General features: G+C 32.5%; 1 protein-coding gene across 1 annotated transcript; it reads right to left on the minus strand.

Moving 5' to 3' along the window:
* LOC105164953 lies at positions 8871-12310 on the minus strand. Its single transcript, XM_011083803.2, has 3 exons — positions 11651-12310; positions 11507-11564; positions 8871-9166 (listed from the first exon to the last, which is right to left on the minus strand). The coding sequence occupies exons 1-3, from the start codon at positions 12100-12102 to the stop codon at positions 9110-9112; spliced, it is 567 nt and encodes a 188-aa protein (XP_011082105.1). The 5' UTR covers positions 12103-12310; the 3' UTR covers positions 8871-9109.

Below are 21368 nucleotides of genomic sequence, written 5' to 3' on the forward strand. Positions count from 1 at the left end.
CAAGCTTACATGTGACTAACGTGTTGATGCGTCAATCAACACCATAAAGTATTCAAATGGCCCACATGACGGTGTTATTGGCCCGCATATGTCTCCTTGAATTCGTTCAAGAAACATAGGAGATTCTATATTCACTTTTGTCATAAATAGCTTTGTAATTAATTTTCCAAGAGAACAAGCCGAACATATAAAATCACTTTTAACAAGGAACTACAGGTCCTTTAGTGGGTGTCCATGTGAATTTTCAATGATTCTATACATCATTGTTTTACCTGGGTGGCCAAGTATATCATGCCACAAAGTAAAAATACTTTGATCAACTAACTTCGAGTTAGTGATACTATCTGTTTCAACGGAGCTTATCAATGCGCCATATAAACCAGAACTATATGTTCTCATTCTTTCTAAAACTTGCTTCTGGCCAGTTTTATATATTGTAAGGTACATATATTGGATGCCATTTTCATTCATAGTTTCAATATGAAGACTATTTTGTCAAATATCCTTGAAACTCAATAAGTTCCTTTGTGATTTACTAGAATATAAGGCATCATTGATATGTAATCTTATTCCTTCAGGTAACAAGATAGTAGCTCTTCTGGAGCCTTCAATAAGATTACTAACTCCTGAAATAGTACTCACATTTGTTCTTGTCATTAACAAGTTTGAGAAAAATTTCTTGTTTCTCAGAATTGTATGCGTAGTGGCACTGTCAACAAGAAATGCTCCTTGTCATTGAGATTTTGTAATGGTCTGATCCATTTTATATAAATAAAATAGACATATAATAAGTAAAAGAACACTTCATTCATAGAATATAAAAATATTACAAGATTAAAAGAAATACCCTACAAATGAAAGTAAACATTTGAATAATAGAAACATACTGATAACATTTGGGATAAATCTAATCAACAAGTATGTAGAAATTCTCAGTAATGTCACCAAACTGTAAGGGCAGCTCAGGGAGATTTTTGTCATCGTTTTCAATAGACTGGAAAATATTTGATGCATCCATGTGGGTATTGTCTGAGATTCCAGCCTCAACAAGATTAGTCTCAACATCTTTACCCTTTGCTTTCACAAAAGCCTGGTATAATTTGACCAAATGTTGTACCGTACGACAAGTATGGGACCAATGTCCAGACATCCCACATCTATGGTAACGATCTCCATTTATAGTTTTCTCTTGTTGATTCTTTACCTTACTCCTATTGTTCTTCTGAATATTAGGATTAATTCATGTATTATGATGATTTCCACGACCACGATCGCCACGACCACGACCATAATGATGGCCCCGTGGTGAGCTATGGTAACGACCACGCCCCTTTCGTGAAGAAGTAGCATTTGCTTCAGGCAATGCTGCTGAATTTTCAGGAAGTGGTTTGGAACCAATGGGTAGAGTTTGATGGTTATTCAACAAAAGCTGATTATTTTCTTCAACAACAAGCAGACATGAAATCAACTCTGAATATGTTTCGAACCCACGTTCCCTGTACTGCTGCTAGAATACAAGGTTTGATGCATGAAAAGTAGAAAATATTTTTTTCAATATTTGTTCATCTGTCACATCTTTCCACATAACCTCAATTTTGATACAATTCGAAACATTTCAGAATTATATTCAACAATTATTTTGAAATCTTGTAGTCGCAATTGTATCCACTCAATCTTGCACGTGGTAATATTACAGTCTTTTGATGGTCAAATCAATCCTTTAAACTCTTCTAGAGTTGAAAAGGACTTTTGACTGTTAAATATTGAGATTTCAGGCTCTCATGAAGATGATGACGAAGCAAAATCATTGCTTTAGCACAGCCTTGCTTAGAAACAATAGTATTTTCTTTTATTATTTTTTCCAGTTTGCTACTTGCCAAATGTACATCGGCATCAAAAACCCATGATAGGTAGTTTTTTTCAAAAACATCAAGAGCAACGGAATCCAATTTTGTGAGATTGGCCATTAAGCTATAACAAGTTAATATGCACTTTTAGCATAGTATTCAATATATACATATAAGTAAAATGAAATGTATTACACATGATATAAAGTAGAAATGACATGAAACATTACTAACATTAAGTAACATATAAGTTACTATGTAATTAGTTTGAATTATTATGGCATGCATATATACATGGAATTCAATATATTTAAGTTTGGTTTAAAACTTATAATGTTACAAATAGCAATTAAAAGGTATTCATGCCAAAATTATTTTCTTAATAAATAAATTTTGTTGAACATGAATATATTAGCAAAACATGCAAAATACATACATGGGCATATGAAAGAAAACTATGTAGGTAAACTAAGTTAATAAAATTAACTTCAAGTTAGTCATATTTTAATAACAATAGCTATATATGTTATCGAAAAAATTATCACGTATCAAATAAACGAAGAAGCATCGAACTTCTTGATCAAGCCATTATCCAAACACACTTCAGGTGGTGAGAAAATCAAAATATTATACTTATCATCGCTTCAGGGATTATATTGCACATAATTGGTACAAAATATTTCACCTATTACTTGAGATGATTTTAACTCATTACTTACTTTAGGAAGCAATGAAATTTTATAGAACATATCCACTTCAGGGGATAAAATTAAGAATTGTATGCCTGCTTCTGGAGGCAATATCACATCCACTTCAGGGGATGAAATCGAGAATTTATATACATATATATGTCTACTTCAGGAGAAATTGAAATATATATAATATAATTACTAATATTTTATTATGAAGAATCAAGAATAAAAGTAACTATGATATTGTAGAGGTAAACAAACAAAGAATAAAAATTATACTAGAAAAATTAATATTCTACCTGGATCGATCGTAACGTCATGCTGATAACGTGTTATAAATTTAGAAAAAATATAAGTTTATTGGCCTATCACTCCTAATATAATATAAAGAAAACAATATATGAATTTCCTCAAATCACTTTCTTATTCTCTCCAAAAGGTATTACAAGTGAAATACATGGTGGTATTTATAGACCACCAAAGTTGTGGTTACAAAATATACCATAATTATTATAATTACAAATAATAATGGAGGATACAAAAGGATATAACATATTGGGTATTAAAAATGAATATGAAGAGGTGTATGCATTCATATATACATATTATATATAATAAAATATATATATATTTTTATCTTTTTGACCTTATACTTTTCCACAAAAGAAAAGTTGGACTTCACAAAAATTTCATATACATCTAATTTTACTTCTCTTCCAACTATTTTTAAGAATACATATTCTAAGTCATTTGAACCTGTGCATTCCGAAGATTATTGGGATGTATCGGGATTTGAATTGCTCCACGATCCTACTACACCCTGGTCGAAATCAAACAACACGTATTCACAACGAGATGGATTGGGCGCAAACACGTGCACGACAACAAGCCCAACAAAGAAATTTTTCAACACAATCAGATGTGCCGGTACCGGGTTGCTAGGAATAATTGTATACTTCTTGTATTTTTTATAATTGCACAAAAATATACATTATTACATTTGTACACTTAATTGTAATTTTTTAAATTAATACAATATTAATTTTATAACTTTTTAGATTTTAATATGTTGTTAAAATTAATTATATATAATTAAATTATACAAAATTATTTAAACAAAAAAATAAGAAAAATAGCCAAGTCGTGATTAGAGATCCGACTTGGTGTCGTGATCTCTAATCACGACATCAAGTCAGATCGCGATTTGTTCAGGAAATTTATTTTTACCAATTTTTTATTGTCTAGTCGTGATTTTAAAACACGACTAGACATATTATTATTACCATATTAAAAATAATTATATTAATATAATTTTTTTATTAATAAAAAATTAAATAACTCCTCGCCTTCACTACCCTCTTTCTCTCACACACACATATAAAAAATTGTCTTTCAATAAATATAGAAAATTTGGTTATATGGCTTGATGTTCATTCAAGATGAGCACTCAAATTGTTATGAATTATTTTTTGATAAAACGTAGGATTTTGTAGATTTTTAGTAAAATTTTTTACTTTATAATTTAGCAAATGAATTTTAATGTACATGGTCATTAGACAGAAATGACATGTGATATAAGTTTAGTTGTATTTCATTATAAGTAGCAATTACATTTTTCAATATTTCAAATATTATTCCTTTTTTCTTTCCATTGTGTGAAATTTTAAAATCTTTTGACTCAAATTAATAAAGTACTTGATACTAACTCGATCAAGTCCATTTGCAACCCGACCCGTTTTGAACTTTTCATTGCAACCCCACCCATTTTTAACCTATTCATTTAAACCTATTTGCAACCCCATCCATTTGACCTAATCAAACATCCAACCCGACCATTTACCGCCCCTTTATGTACCTAAACTAACCAAGGGGGCAGTTTGCAAGGTGGATACATTTGAAAGGGAAGTTTATGTAACCTCCATAGTAAGAGGAGGAATTTGTATAATTGTATATTTCCATAGTAGCAGTGGGAGTTCAGTGTAACTAATACTAAAAAAATAATTTTTTAATAATATTATTATATCATATTTATAAACTTTTTAATAGTATTATTTTCCTAATTTTTTTTAATGTTTTAAAATTATTAAACTGGTCCATTGGGTCCAACCCAACGAGTGACGGGTTCGAATCCACGAATTTCTTGAGAACCCGAGATTTTGCAAATCTACTCCAAACTCAACCCGTTACTATTCCTAAAACCTTTATATGAATAGTATGATTTTATATAAAATATTTTCTATAAAAAAAATCACAACAATATGTAGTTTTCAATTTCTAAAAAAAATTAGCTAAATATCTTTTTAACGGTATCAATCTAAACTGAATTTCCAACATACAACGTTTGTTAAGTGATAGGATCGTATTTTGTGCCTATTTCATGTAATATTTTGATCTATTTTGTGAATAAATGCTCCTAATTAAGTATTATTTTGCAGCATTAGGACAAATGAAATGGAAAATGAAGAAAAACACCAAAATGGAAATTCGGACAGGACTCAAACTTAATTTTTGGCAAGAATTTGGAGTTGTTTGGATTACCTTTTGATAAATGAGGAGTTTAACCAGAATTATAATTTTATTTCCATAAGTCTTTTAGTTCAATTAGGAATCTACTTTTAATTCTAGTAGAACTACGTATCTAGCTATTATAAATAGGTGATGTAATTCCACTTTAAAAGACAATTTCTAAACTCTTCTATTTCTCTAGTTTTTATGAGATTTTTTTACTTTGCTTTTCATGCGTTCTTCCATTAGCATGTCTAGCTAGTTCTCTCATTCCGGTTGAAGGGTTGAAGATTTGGTGAATGCTTAATTCCAACAAGTTGTGAGATCTAATTTATGCTTTCTACTTTTATTCTTATTGGTATTTGTGTTGTTCTTTGCGTTTTTATTACAAATAATCTGATTTATTGTCAAGAATATTTGCCTAGTCAATTGAACTTGCAAATCCGTAAGTGTTTGTTTAGTTCAATAACTAGTGGTAGCATAACATAATTGATTATATAGAAATTTTCGATTGTGTTGTGGGGAATGCACAATCTAACTTAAATAAATTTTCGTAGGAATTTATTGGTTAGAAATGGGTCTTTCTAATTCTTAATGTTGTTGGTAAATTAAATTTTGAGAATGTTTCCAAGGTTGTTTTCTGATTAGGGATTTAATCAATGGATGTTCCTTGACTATCCACAAGGTAAGGAAAGGTGAGGTCGTTAGGTCATACCAATGGCCATAACCAATTTATCTATCATGAATAATTGTTATCTTTGCATCTATGATCAACCGTGGAATTAAGCATGATACTGTCTGGAATACTCTTCTTATATTTAGCTCTTCTAATTTTATTAGCTTTTTAGTTTAATTTAGTTTTTTTTTATTCTTCTTCACAATCATAAACCCCCCAATTATTTTTATTTTTATTTTTATTTTTTTGAAGGAATTAATTTAAAATCAATTCCCGTGGATTCGATCCTACTCTCACTGTAGCACCCCCTACTCGCTACATCTAATTATTACTATTTCATCATTTCTTTAATCAAAACTCATTCTATAATTAATTCTCTTTCAACCCATAAAATAAATTCTAAGTTATTAGCATAATATATATATCACAAAAGGTATTAGATATCACTAAAAGTTTATATTTACCCTCACTAGATGTGCTCCTGTACAAAACCTCAAGAAAAATCATACCACAACTTTAAATACAAAACCCGATAAAAGACCAGAATATTTAACAACCCACAACCAAAAACTCTAGCTTCAGAAGTCACGGCTGACCCACCTAATAAAGACGACGGCACCGCTCAAAGTCCAATGTGGCTACTCAGTGTGACCTATCTCCTGAAAAGTACGTAGCAAGGAATGAGCTGCCTACTCAATAAGTATAGTTGATTAGTCTGTATATATATACACAGACAAAGATTCACGTACATGTAGTCACACCGACAACTGTCATTCGTCATATAGCAACATCAGATATAAGCAGTAATACATACTCACAACTGTAAATCAATCCACGACATAATGTTTATTCGTTATCATTTATTAGTTAAGGGCCCCACTTACTCTAACTGGAGTACATCAGTCAATGGTTTCGCCGGCCATCATCATATCATATACAGCATAGGATACCCGTTGTGTGATATCTCCACACTCTTTTACTCAAGCTATGTAGCAATATAGCACAGGACATCACAACAAACATGGTACCCCACACCACCCAGGTGTGTAGCTAACAGTACAGGATATTCCCTACTACCCCGGAATATCCCGGTACCCTACGCGCCATGGTACTTAGCTTAAATCATATATTTTTCATATCTCATTATCAATCACATTATCATCAATCACATTTTCATAAACCATCTCATTATCAATCACATTATCATCAATCACATTTTCATAAACCATTGACTGTGTTCCCAACTAGGTAAGCACCATCTTTTATTTCAACTCACAATCGTCATTCTATTCTTTATGATAATCACTTCCTCAATAACAACTCCCCATTTGATTTCAACAACTCCCAATTTGATTTCATCAACAATTAATTATATGATTATCACATAATCATATCCCACATATCTCTACATTACCATCACATATCACATAGTAACAATTTCACCAATATTATGGTAATCTAACAAATAATCCACAACTAATTATATAAACAATCAATATACGAAAGCCACACATAATAATATAAAGCCAAGTCCACGTTCGCATCCAAGAAACCAATATATATAATATATACAATACTACACACACATATATATATATATATATATAAATCCAATTAGCTATACTTACCTTATATCCCAAAATGCTTCGATTTTATGAGGGACTGCTCAACCCTCTACCTTGTCGTCACGTCCTATAATAAAATACGTATAATCAATATATTTAATTTACCAAATAATTCATAAGAATTCACTTAATCAAACCCTTTATATATTTATAACTATTATTTTTAATAACATTCGTAAATTATATTACCACTGAAACCTCCTTTCCCTCATTAATAACATAATATTTCCAAAATATAACTTCCGAAGTATTTCTATGAATTTTCTGTCAATTTACCGTTGCTATACAATTTAATTAAGCAACAATACATAGAATTACATATTTCGTTAATTATTCTGATGAAATTGTGTAAATTAGCTATAGTAATAATTAAATCTAACAAATCTAATATTTTAATTACCCAACTATATCATTTTTATAGCAATTGTGATATTTAATTTGACACTAATTTAAATAGTCAAAAATCATAAAATACTCCGATTAAATAGTATATCGCTTAATATAATCATTATTTAATAAATGGAGTAATTAAATAATATAATTATATAAATTAATAAAATTAAAATTCAACATCCATACCTCTGTTTTCCGAAATGTGTGTGCGCGTTGCTGTGTGTGTACGAGTGTGTGTGAATCTGTAAATGTATGTATGTGTGCATATTAATATGGACAAGAGAGGCCCACCGCCTCATTCTACACTCTCTCTCTCTCCCCTCAATTTGTACAATATACTATTTATATATATAATATTATTATTTTATATATTTAATTAACTTTTTTTAAAATACCCATCACATCCATTTTTTTTAATTTTCTTAACTAATATAATTTACCTCCAAATATTATAACGAATTTCAATTTAATCCATTCAAATTTTATTATATCTTAAATTCAATCTATAATTTATTTACTAATTAAATTTAAATTTTTAATAATTATCAATTAATCTCCCAATTACATGAAAAATTCTACGAACGTTACGTTCACTTTTATAAAAATGTTCACAAAAATTATTTTTAATAGAATCTACATCCATCATTAAGTCAGGTTGGTCATAACTTTATGAATTAATAATGTGTGGGGTCGTGAGCCGTAGGGCCTTTATTAATTAATTTGTAGGTCAAAAGTGGAGGTAGAGGGAATATTCGGTGATTGTGGCTATACGAGATGAGAATCTATCTAAAACTTAAATTTGATTGGTCAACATGGATACTGCGCTCCACTCGCAATTGGTCAATACGGCAAGGGTAGGAGGTGGGTCCTAGCTCCTCCTAACTTATAAATTGCTCTTACCCCCAAGAACCAAGAACAGGGCAAGAAAAAGAAAGAAAGAGATGTGTCCACAGTTCAGGTGAAAAAACAGAATACCATATTGGTAAAGTCCCAGAGTACCATACAATATACCTTACCAGAAACACAACATTCCTATTGTATTAATTGAAGCACAAGCAAGTAGGGCACCAGAAACTATATTCGTTAAAGGCTTAAAGCCTTTTCAAGGTGAGGAAAATACCCAGTAATGGTGTAGGGGCACTGGAAAGTGTGAATGAAAAATTACCTCATAACCGCTCATGAAGCACAATTCTCAAATTGAGAACCTCGACCGAGGAACTCTTCTACATCACAACCAATACTCCGTAACAGTATTGCCAATCGCCATTCAATATGACCCAACACCAAAAAGAACAATTCTCAAGTTGACATGCTACACACAACAGATACATTGCAATTCCTTAAAGCAGAAGATTTTACAGTACACTAGTATTATTCAGCTACATCCACAGGAATTCCAGCTTTCGGTGAACCAGCTGACATTAAACCCTGCCAAACAAGGATTTCCAATTGTCATTCTCAATTCTGAAAAAAAATCTGGTCTAAATTGAGGGAGAATTACTTGAACAGAAAAACATATACCACACCCACCCCCCTAGACAAGAAGAAGGAAAATCAAGTGCACTCATACAACTGAAGCTTAATCATGCTCATTCAATGGCAATCATCTAAACCCATGGTGCTTGCTAGTTGCTTCCACAAGCTATGAAGAAACTCATCTTCTATAGCCTTACAACCTCTATTAGCAACTTCTAAGAAATTCCAGTCTCCCATCAAAATGCAACCAAACCATACCATTCTTAAAAGACACAGCTTGCAAAACAGCATAAAGGTTCAAATATCAAACCTTCCTCGCTTAACTACAGGTCAGTGAATTTTTAACTATATTCAAGCTTCACGAAAATGAGTTATCTTGTCACCACATACTTTTAAGGAATCCAAATGCATCCAACATCACTTTAGGGGAAAGCTAGTTGGTTGTAAGGTAGACCTCACAAGGAAAACACAGGGTGAAACCCTATATAATACAGACAACATACGACTGCAGGGAGAGACCTATCAACTTAAAATAATGAGTGAAGAAGGGAATAGAGAGCAATTAAATTGAAGAATTACAGGAACGAAACCTCAAACAAGATAAGAAAAGAGACAGGAACAGACTTGTCCAATGCGTGCAGAATATGGTGTCAAATGAATCAATATGTATAGCTCTAATCTGTAACTGAGTCAACCTTCCCAAAAACATCTCATTATAATAACATCTTCATTGGAAAAATAAATATACTTCATACTAGATATTAAGTTACATAAATGGCATTGTCATAATTGTGGTCAAGTAAAAAATTAAAATAGAATAATTTTACACTTTGCTCTACGATTAACTAAATATACTTGTCATCTTTAGGATTCAGTAGAATCCCTTTGCGGTCGATGAGATCATCAAATAGGTTTCTCATTCAATGACCAGTCTAGGCACACAACATTCAGTCACATGCCAACTTGACTATTTACAAAAGGTAAATGCGCAGATAAAAGGTTCAAATTCGAAGAATTCTTGCCATCTACATGTCACAGAACGTGGAGCAACTAAGATTTCAAGGTCACAACAAACCGAGCTTATTTTGTATTGACAGCCGAATGGTCTAAGTTTCTTAACAAGCTTGCTTCGATGCCACTCAAGGGAAATAATTTTAGCACAAAATTTAGAGTGGGGGCAATTATGGACACAGATATGGAATAGAGGGGGTTTTTAACTTGAATAAATTAAAGATAAGATGCAGTGGCATATATGCAACTATCGAGCATCATGGACGCAGGTCATTATGCATTTCAAATAATTGGTGTGCTGGTTCTACATGTCTCAACATGACTCTAGGGTTATAAGAAAAAAAGAATTACCACAAAACATTCATTGAGGTCCTGATGGTGGATTTCAACTCTCAAGGACCAGACTATGGCGAGAAAGAAGCAAAGATATGAAATGGTTGCCTAATCTCAACAGTCAAAATAAGCTCCTTCATTCTAAGTCCATATATTCACCTTGACGCGCGTCAAGCCCAGTGAATATGCAAAAACATTCTCCTTCACCCAACCAAAAACTCGATATTTCAACAACTTCTGAAATGCAATTCAAACTTATCCCAGTTCTAACCAAGAGTAGCTAAAGGGTATATAATGGCACATAAAGATCCCTACAGCATAAAAGCATGCATTCGTAGCAAAAAAAGAACAGTGACTGGTGTATCACATGAAGATGACAAAGCAACAAAATCTGAAACCAATAAACCATTAATACCAACAGAAACCAGCAAATCATAGATAGATCAGAAAATGTATATGAATAATTGAACATCATTCATCTAACCAATATGAAAGAAACTATTTTCTATTATGAACATTTTATATTTCTATGCAGGGACACCTCCTGAGAATGAGACACCTTACACCAGGCATTCATGTGCAAACAATGTAGTGGCTAAGACCTGCAGTAAGGCAGCGTATAGTTTAAGAATTGACAGGATGACTCCACCTTCTCAGGGTCGAGTGTAGATTGACTGAACCAATATTTAAATCCAATGCAACACCAACCAAATATTTAGAAATTGGATAAAAGTATGACAATAACAAAAAACAAATTCAATCCCTTCACACCGGGTGCTTCCCATGTACTATTCACATAACTTGATTCAGACTTAAACACTTGTAGACCCATGTGGAGTTTTCATCCCCATCCTGCCCAACACTACCCGCCTTAGTTCTGATCAGAGAGACCTCTCTCTTTGTGATTATCCTGCCAAATAAAAAGGGAAAAAACACATAGACATTTACCAGCTCAGCAACTGGAGATTCCACGTTAGCTCCAGCACTTGGAAAGGAAAATATCTTCCTGGAAAATCAATGTCAATTGGAATCAATCAATTTATCAAGTTCGTGGAGGAAAAGAAAAGCAGAGAGGGGGGAGCCATCAAGCACCTGATCCACTGAGGCATCGTTTTTTTCTCTGTTCGGAGAGCAGATATTCCTCCCGGTGCAACGAAGCTCGAATGCAGAACACCGTCACCTCCCATCTTCAAAATGACCTCCTTCCCCTCGTTGCTTATGAATTCTTCATGTTCCCAAATTAGGTGGGTCTCTTCACCAACATTGACATGAATCTCTTGAGGATTCCGATTCTTCGCCGCCTTCTCAAGAAAGTCGTCAGTAGGAGTTTTCTTGATGTCACCGGCGGCGATGCTATAACGCAAGGCGCCATCATATCCCGACTTCGGCGTCGCAGTCAGGACGTAGTGATCTCTGATTGTGAGCGGCGACTTGGTGGAGTTATAAACTTTGATACACCCCATCTTACCACGAAACACCTTAGGTTGTCCGACGCACGCAACGGTCACAGATGCAGTAATTTTGGTGGGTATGCTATTCAGCATTTATCAAAAGCAATCACGGCTAAGGCATTCATAACAGCGGTAGAGCTTTAGCAAGGGAACACATGAGTATCCGGCCAATGACTCCAAGTAAACAGCATATGGGTTTGGTCTGCTTGAATGGCCCAATGGAAATATTATCCGGCTATAATTGCATTGGGCATCTCATTTTATAATGATGAAAGACAGCTCTCTTGGGCTGCACCGAGGACAAGTTCTCGGTCCATTCAGTATTAGTAAATTACAACCAGATCCTTTAAGGTTTACTGTAATTATAAATAATTTTTTTTACTATTTGTAAATGTTAGGAGTGGATCGTTCTCCGACAGATTACAAAATCAGAGATTTACAAAAATTTAAATAATATACAGACCTTCCTATAACAAATTACAAGAGTTATAAGGAATATCAAAACTGATACAACAAATAACCCTGAAAATAATAATATGACAGAAACAGGAGACATAAACAAATGTGAAGGCTTAGGAGCCAAAAACCCAAGGCCTACTCAAGGCCAAAGGTTAAGAACCTCAACTGGTTGCTCAAATCACACAGGCCATAGAGGTTAAGAACCACAAAGGTTCTATCTCAAATCCACAAAGGAAAAATGCCACAAAGGCTTTTAATCGAACCACAAAGGTTCTGCCACTAAGGCTTTTTAGAGTTTTAGAGAATGATGGTAGAGAGAAGTCAGTTAGTTACCCAAGAGCCACAATGGACCAGCCATTTAAAGAGGCTGTCCATTGAAAGCTCATAAACGGCCATTTTTGGAGAATATTAGAGCACAGAAGACAAAGGGACTGGGGAGGACCCAAAGGGTCGTATTGGAGAAGAAGAAAGAGAAGAAGATGGCAGATTAGAGATTAGGGTTAAGAATGAGAGAGAAAGGTTTAAGTAGAATAGGAACCAGGTCAAACCTTCTTATGGGTCGAGTAAGTGGATCAGATGGCCCAGTGGGCCAAGTGTGATTTGGCCGTCCAGATTAAAGGCCTAGCTTTTGGTTTGGGCCAAATTATTCTAACAATTTCCACCTTGGTCCAAACCAAGATGGTGGCTTTAAGGCTATCATCATTGCCTTAAAGGTGGTACCTGCAAAACAGAAAACAATTTACAGGATAACAGTTCACATGTTAAGAATATCAAGATAAGTTTTGAATTTTTCCAAAGATAAGCATTTTGTACCCATATATGCAGGATTTTCTACAGATTTAATTTTTTCAAGATTTACTAACCCTTTGTTTATTACATCACGGATGAAATGATACCTTACATCTATATGCTTAGTCCTATAATGAAAGACTGGATTTTTGCAAAGTTGAATGCTTGACTGACTATCAGAGAAAACAATAAGTTTTTCTTTTAAGAAACCAATTTCAGAAAGTAATCCTTTCAACCAGATAGCTTCCTTTATTGCCTCAGTAGTGGCAATGTATTCAGCTTCAATTGTTGAAAGTGCTACGATGTTTTGAAGTTGAGACTTCCAGCTTATGCATGCATCACGTAGTGTAAAAATATAAGAAGTTGTAAATTTTCTATTGTCCCTATCATTTGCATAGTTAGAATCCACATATCCAACAAGTTTTTCACCGTTAGGGCTTTTTGAAAAAGTTATGCCAAGTTTCTTAGTACCATTAAAGTATCTTAAAAGGTATTTTAAGGCTTCCCAATGGGGAGAACCAGGGCTTGACATATACCTACTCAAGCAACTAACAGAGTAAGCTATATCAGGTCTAGTACTTACCATCAAATACATAACAGAACCAATAGCATTAGAATAAAGGCACATTTTTCATTTTATCCTTTTCAGTTTCAGTTTTTGGACACTGATCTTTACATAACTGAAAATGAGCAGCAAGGGGTACAGAAGAAGGTTTTGAATTTACCATTGAAAAATTTTTAAGAACACTTTGAATGTAAGATGTTTGATTCAAGAAAATGGTTGAACTAGTCCTATTTCTTTCAATGTTCATACCAAATATTTTTCTAACATCCCCTAGGTCTTTCATTTCAAAAGATTTGCATAGATTTTTCTATAAACTTTTAATCATACAAAGACTAGGACTAGCAATTAACATGTCATCTACATATAAGACAAGGAATAAAGGCACATTACTTTCATACTTGAAGTACAGACAAGGATCATATGCACTGTTTTTGAATTCTAAAGAATGCATAAATTGATCAAACTTTTTGTTCCATTGTCTAGGAGATTGCTTAAGACATATAAAGATTTTTTAAGCAAATAAACAAGATTAGGATTTTTCTTATCAACAAATCCATAAAGTTGAGACATATAAATTTGTTCATCAAGATTTCCATACAGAAAAGCAGTTTTTACATCCATCTGTTTAAGTTCCCAATTAAACCGAGCAACTAAAGCAAGTAAAATTCTTACAGTAGTAAACTTTACTATGGGAGAAAAGATTTCAGTATAATCAATTCCTTCTTTCTGTGTAAAACCTTTAGCTACAAGTCTTGCTTTAAACCTCTTATTATTATTTTCTTCTTTAACTTTGAAAACCCATTTGCAGTCTATGACAGAAGCATTTTTAGGTTTAGGGACTAAGACCCAAGTTTTATTTTCTTTTAAGGCTTTGAGTTCATCATGCATAGCAGATAATCATTCTTTTGAATTTGGACTTTCTATAGCTTCTTCATAGGAATTTGGTTCAAAGTTTTCAGCATTCAAAACTAAATGGTAGTCTCTATCTAGCAGGGATTCTACGTTCCCTAGGTTCCCTATCTCTTACTAGTTGATAAGTATTTTCAAAATTTTCTTCTTCTATTTCATTATAATCTACTTGATTTTTTTCTCTATCTTCTACTTCTACCCCTTGTTGGTTATCCAGATTATTAGATTCCACCTTATTAAAGGTATTTTCAATGTTATAGTTTTCAGTGGTTTTAGAAGTAGTGTTCAAACAAGGCATTTTAGATTCATTAAAAATGACATCTCTACTAATTACTACTTTAAAATCAGGTTGGTTTCTTAACCATAATCTATAACCTTTAACACCTATTGAATAACCAATAAATACACATTTTTGAGACCTAGGATCCAATTTATCACCATTGACAAGACAAAAAGCAGAACATTTAAAAATGTGAAGAGAAGAGAAATCAACATCAGAATTAGACCATAGCTTTTCAGGAATATTTCCAAACAAAGGCACAGAAGGTGATCTATTAATCAGATAAGCAGTTGTCAAAAGTGCCTCACCCCATAAAGTTTTAGGTAATCCTAAACTAATTAAAAGACACCTAACTTTTTTAAGCAAAGTTCTATTCATCCTTTCTGCTACACCATTTTGTTGGGGGTGTAGGGTGTAGTTTTATGTCTTTTAATACCATACCTATCACAGAGTTCGAAAAATTATTTATTGCAAAATTCTAAACCATTGTCAGTTCTTTAAGCTTTAAACTTATAACCAGTTGATTTTCAACTAGGTTTTTTCAGTTTTGAAACTTTTCAAAAACATCAGATTTTTGTTTCATAAGAAAAACAAACACTTTCCTAGAATAAGTATCTATTATAGAAAGGAAGTATTTATTGTCACCGTGTGTTTCAACATTTGCAGGACCCCATACATCTGCATGCACATAATCTAATATACATTTTGAAGAAGTGGGAATTGGGTATGAGGAAGAAGGAAAACTGACTTTATGTTGTTTTCCTAGAATGCAATTATCATAAAAATTTAAAGTGGCAGGTTTATCATGCAGAAAGCCATTTTTATGCAGCAATTCAAGACCTTTAAAACTAATGTGACCTAGTCTCTTATGCCACAAATCAGACTTATCATCTGTAGACACATTTCCAGAAAATAAATCATATTGTACTTTGCAGAGATATAAGTTTATTTTCTTTTCTGCTTTAAAAATGGTTAAGGACCCTTTAGTGATTCTCATGACCCCCTTGCCCCATCTCCCTTCTAACCCATCCTCTTCTAGGGCTGAACATGATAACAGATTATGGGCAAGGTCAGGGACATATCTAACACCTTTAAGGGTAATTTTAGAACTATTTTCAAATTTTAGAAAAACATCACCAAAACCAAGAACGCGACATAGTTTTTTTTTTCCATAGAGACAGACCCTAATTTTTCAGTTTTAAAGTTCATCAAAATTTCTTTATAAGGAGTCATATGAAATGTACATCCTGAATCAACAAGCCATTCAAACTTATTTGAATTATCAACAAAGTTAATATAAGAAACCATGTATACTTCATCAGAAGTTTCTTCAGAAACATTAGCAGAATCATTTTGATTATTTTTCTTTGGTTTCTTACAATCTTTTATAAAGTGTCCCGTTCCCCACAGTTATAACATTTGAAATCCTTTTTAGTGTTTTTATCATCATTCCTTTTATTGTTATAGTACTTTGTCCTAGAAGGACTTCTACCCCTGCTTTTACTTCGGCTTTTACTGTGTTTTCTAAACTTATAGTTTTTATTATTATAATTATTCTTAGACTTAGGTGTTCCACTTACAAAATTTACTTCATTATTACTATTACTAGGAGCATTTGTTTTTAAATCCATTTCTTTAGATTTTAAACCACTAATAACTGTTTTTAAAGTTACATTATCCCTACAATATTTGATAGCAGCTTTTACATCACCATAAGATTCAGGAATTGCATTTAATAAAACTATAGATGTATAATCATCAATATTTTTATCCCTAGTAAGCTTAATATCTTGTATTAATTTTGTAAAATCATCAATATTTTCTTCAATATTTTTAGAAAGATCAAGCTTATATCTGAAGAATTTTTCTAAAAGAAACAGTTTACAAGGAAGTGATGTTTCAGTATATAATTCTTCCAGTTTATTCCATAATTCCTTAGCAGTATTTTATTTTCCAACTTTTCTTATTACAGAATCAGATAAATTTAAAATGATAGAACTATAAGCATACTCATCATTTTCAAGCCGTTTTTCTTCAGAAACTGTTTCAAAATATTTACCATTAATAGCCTTAAAAACTTTTTGCTGTATTAAAATGCCTTTCATTTTTTGTTGCCAGATAGAGAAATCTGATTTTCCATCAAAAGGTTGCAAATAATAACCAGACATTTTAACAAAAAAAAAATAGCAAGTCACACAGTAAAATATGAACAAGTGACAGTATGAGAAAATAACAAGAATTCTTGAATCAACAGTATATATCAGAGAATAAGCACAGAGAGAATATTCAGCAGTTTATTAATGGCTGGGGCCTTAACTGCCCCTCCACCAGATACCCGACGGCTTCTCGAGCCCGGCCAAGGGAGGTCAACAACAAGGGTTCGTGGTTCTAGGACTAGAAAGTAAAAGAGTTTTAAGGGTTGAAGCTATATTACCGTAAATGGCTTTTTCAAGCCAGAGACTCAACCTGGTTGCTCTGATACCATTGTTAGGAGTGGATCGTTCTCTAGCAGATTACAAAATCAGAGATTTACAGAAATTTAAATAATATACAGACCTTCTTATAACAAATTACAAGAATTCTAAGGAATATCAAAACTGATACAACAAATAACCCTGGAAATATTAATATGACAGAAACAGGAGACATAAACAACTATGAAGGCTCAGGAACTAAAAACCCAAGACCTACTCAAGGCCAAAGGTTAAGAACCTCAACCGGTTGCTCAAATCACACAGGCCACATAGGTTGTAAGAACCACATAGGTTCTACCTCAGATCCACAAAGGAAAAATGCCACAAAGGCTTTTAATCGAACCACAAAGGTTCTGCCACTAAGGCTTTTCAGAGTTTCAGAGAATGATGGTAGAGAGAAGAAGAGAGAAGTCAGCTAGTTAACCAAGAGCCACAATGGACCAACCATTTAAAGAGGTTGTCCATTGAAGGCTCATAAAAGGTCATTTTTGGAGAATATCATAGCACAGAAGACAAATGGACTGGGAAGGACCCAAAGGGTTGTATTGGAGAAGAAGAAGGAGAAGAAGACGGCGGATTGGAGGTTAGGATTAAGAATGAGAAAGAAAGGTTTAAGTAGAATAGGAACCGGGTCAAACCTTCTTATAGGTCAGGTAAGTGGATCAGATGGCCCAGTGGGCCAAGTGTGATTTGGCCGTCCAGATTAAAGGCCCAGCCTTTGATTTAGGCTAAATTATTCTAACAGTAAATATGTCAAATATGCCATGATGGCTCTTATATATAAAATGTGTGTTTAAATTATTGATTTGTGTATTTCATAGCGCTAGCGTTGATATATTTTAATGATTCATAAATTATGGTATAAAATTATTTTATAACTTAGGTTTGTTTGGTTCAATTAAAAGAAAAGGGGAATTAAAAAAGGAGAGGAAGTGAAAAGTCAACGGAAATGGAAAGAATAATAGTTTTTCTTTAAATTGTTTGGTATTTTTGAAATGAGAGTAAATGTCGAATATTTTTCCTTATTTGGTATGAGAAATATAAATTGAGGGAAAACAAATCTTAATTTTTGTAATTTTACTATGATTAATCATTTCTCTTTTTTTCACAATAGAAAATAAACAACTTAACATGATACTAAAATAATTTTATTATATAAAAAAAAATTAAAATTATATTAGTAAAAAATTCATCAAATAAGAACAAAAATATTGTTTTATTTTAATAAAAAATATCTATTAAAATAATTTTTGTGCATTTATTCTAAATTACTCAATTTAAATATACTAAAAACTACTCCCAATAGTTCACACTCATCTATTTTATATAGAAGGTGGCATATAGCTTTGGCCTTCGATTTGGTTGTATTTATTGTACACATTCTTTATTTATAAGCAATTTACATTTTCAAAAAAAAAAAAAAAAAAGAAACTCTCAATGATCGTCAACGTAGTACCTTTTTCGATAAGTTAGTTATTTTTCCGAAAAATTATGCACTAGCTATTACCAGGACGGAAATTGTTTTTGAAAAAAATTATATACATAATAATAGAATAAATAAAACTAAAATATGAATTTTTTTTTTATCTTTTTAGCCTTATACTTTTATTTTTCCTTCTAATTTTGGACAAAAGAGAAGTTGGAGTTCAGAAGAATTTCATGTACATCTAATTTTACTTCTCCTCCAACTATTTTTTCTAATCAAACACCAATTTTTTTTTATTTCCACTTTTTTATACATTTATTTTTCATTTTAACCAAACAAATTTTAAGAAATGAATAAAAATCGCATAAAGGGCGCGGTCTGGACACTGCGTGGTCTATGCAACTTTTTTGCGTTAATTATTATAAAAATCATAGGGGGTTTGTCTATAAACAATTAATCTTGGAATAATTGGTGCAAGTTCAAACAATTAACAGTACAAACAAGTATTACAGAAAGACTTTACTTATTAGATTGTCTGCGTGCTGGTGGACTTAATGAGAATTAGTCAAATAATTAGGTAGATGTTGGCAAAATTATTACTTATTACCAATATTTTACTACAACAGGTTGATAATAAATCATATGGGTTTAGATTAGAAATCAGCCCCCAACAACACCTCCTTGCCCAACTGATAAAATTGAGACATCATAATAAAAAATAAAATAATTTTATGAATTCAAATTCCGCAAACGTATGTATAATATACTACTATAGTAGTTTATGTTTTATTTGAATATATATATATATATATATATATATATATACACACACGTTTGTGTATGCGTATTAATTTGAAAAAATCAATGTGTTTTCAGTCAATTTTTTAAATTTGAATGGATTGAATAATGTGATGCATCGAATTTTATAGAAAAAAGTAAATTACAAAGAACTCTCATGAGGTTGACATAATTATAATTATTTATCGTTGTTTGAAAAATTATAAGTATCGTTGTTTGAAATTTTATAAGTATTTTTATGATATTTGATAAAATTGTGTAAGAATATTTGAAATTATCAACTTTGCTCTTACTGTATTTTTTTAAAACGAAATTGTAAAAGCCATTATACAACGTGAATAAAAAAAAATTTAAAATAATTATTTACTTAATCTGTTAAAAAAATTCAAAAAATAAATAAAACTATAATTCAATCAACAAGAACATTTTTATCACTTCATCACAAAAAATAGATAAAATTCAATGAAAACTAACAAATAGTGAATGTATTGGTAAATATCCAATAATTAGAAAATATTTATAATTATGGTAACTTTAAAAAAATATATTGTAATTTATTCTAAAAAAATATTAAAAGAAATAGTCGACCAAACCAACCTTTCGATCTAATCGAGGCAACAATTTTTTATTATCAATACGAATAGTGGGTGTATTGAGAAACATGTAATATATATATATAATATGGATATTTGTGTAATTAGCACTTTTTTGTGGGTCCAGAAAACATGATTTTGGGTGAAAATTCCGGTGTTGGAAATGTTAAACCATAAGACACGCTTAGTTTGAAATAACAAATATAAACCGCACCTCCTCATGCTAAGAGGACTTGTATGTTTGTAGTAAACTAGGGATTAGAACTAACCTCTTCTCATGAATTCACAGTCACTAGAGGAGCTGAATTTCAATTTCAAGGAGTTGAGATCCTTGATTGAAAATTTGGAACAGAAAGCTCAGGACTCGAAAGCTAGGGCTGCTCAATTGGGGGGACTCTACGTGATCTTCCAACTTATCATGTATATTCAGGTAATTCTTCCCTCCGCCGCGTTGCGAGGAAATTGGCGGATTCCGTTCGGCCTCTCGGCTTCCGTTTCAACTGCCTTCTGGCTGACGCTCATCACCAACGTCAACGACTTCATGGAATCCAGAGAGCAGCAGGATCTTGCCTGCCTGGAGCAGCAAAGGACGTACCGGAAGATATACGCGATCAGAAATGGTGAGAAACAGAGTACCGGAGCCGCCGCCGGCACAGCTCAGCGGAGTTTAGCTAAGGAATTCGCGACAGTGCGGCGTAAACGGTATGCATATGTCGGGGCAGTGCTATCTGCCTTGTTTTCCTTCACTTTGCTGGTCTCCTACGCTGTATTCTCCATTCCCCCGACTCTGATCAGTTCGGAGGTCCGCCTGACCAAATTGAATTTGGATCAGAATTTCTGATCTGGGCGGTCTTGTTTTTCTTGATGTTATATATAGACTCAGTCATCAATTGTACTAATTTTCATTGATGCAGCCTTGAGAGTGGCGTACTGCATGTATGGATTGATATTTGTTCTTGTTCTCTTTAATTTTGTTTGTTTATACGTCTGAATCAAATGTTAGAGCCTTTTCCAGAAGAAACTATGTAGAGTGTTCGCGGTGCGGATGGATCTCACGTCATTTTAT

The sequence above is a fragment of the Sesamum indicum genome, linkage group LG6, assembly GCF_000512975.1.
Source record: "Sesamum indicum cultivar Zhongzhi No. 13 linkage group LG6, S_indicum_v1.0, whole genome shotgun sequence".
Taxonomy (NCBI): Eukaryota; Viridiplantae; Streptophyta; class Magnoliopsida; order Lamiales; family Pedaliaceae; genus Sesamum; species Sesamum indicum.

Bases quoted from the DNA above. Each gene is read 5' to 3' on its own strand.
- LOC105164953 (XM_011083803.2), bottom strand. From the start codon at position 12,102: ATGCTGAATAGCATACCCACCAAAATTACTGCATCTGTGACCGTTGCG. The intron at 11,565-11,650 runs GTGCTTGATGGC...TTGATTTTCCAG, and splicing joins ACGATGCCTCAGTGGATCAG to GAAGATATTTTCCTTTCCAA. The intron at 9,167-11,506 runs GTAAATGTCTAT...CTTGTTTGGCAG, and splicing joins AATCTCCAGTTGCTGAGCTG to GGTTTAATGTCAGCTGGTTC.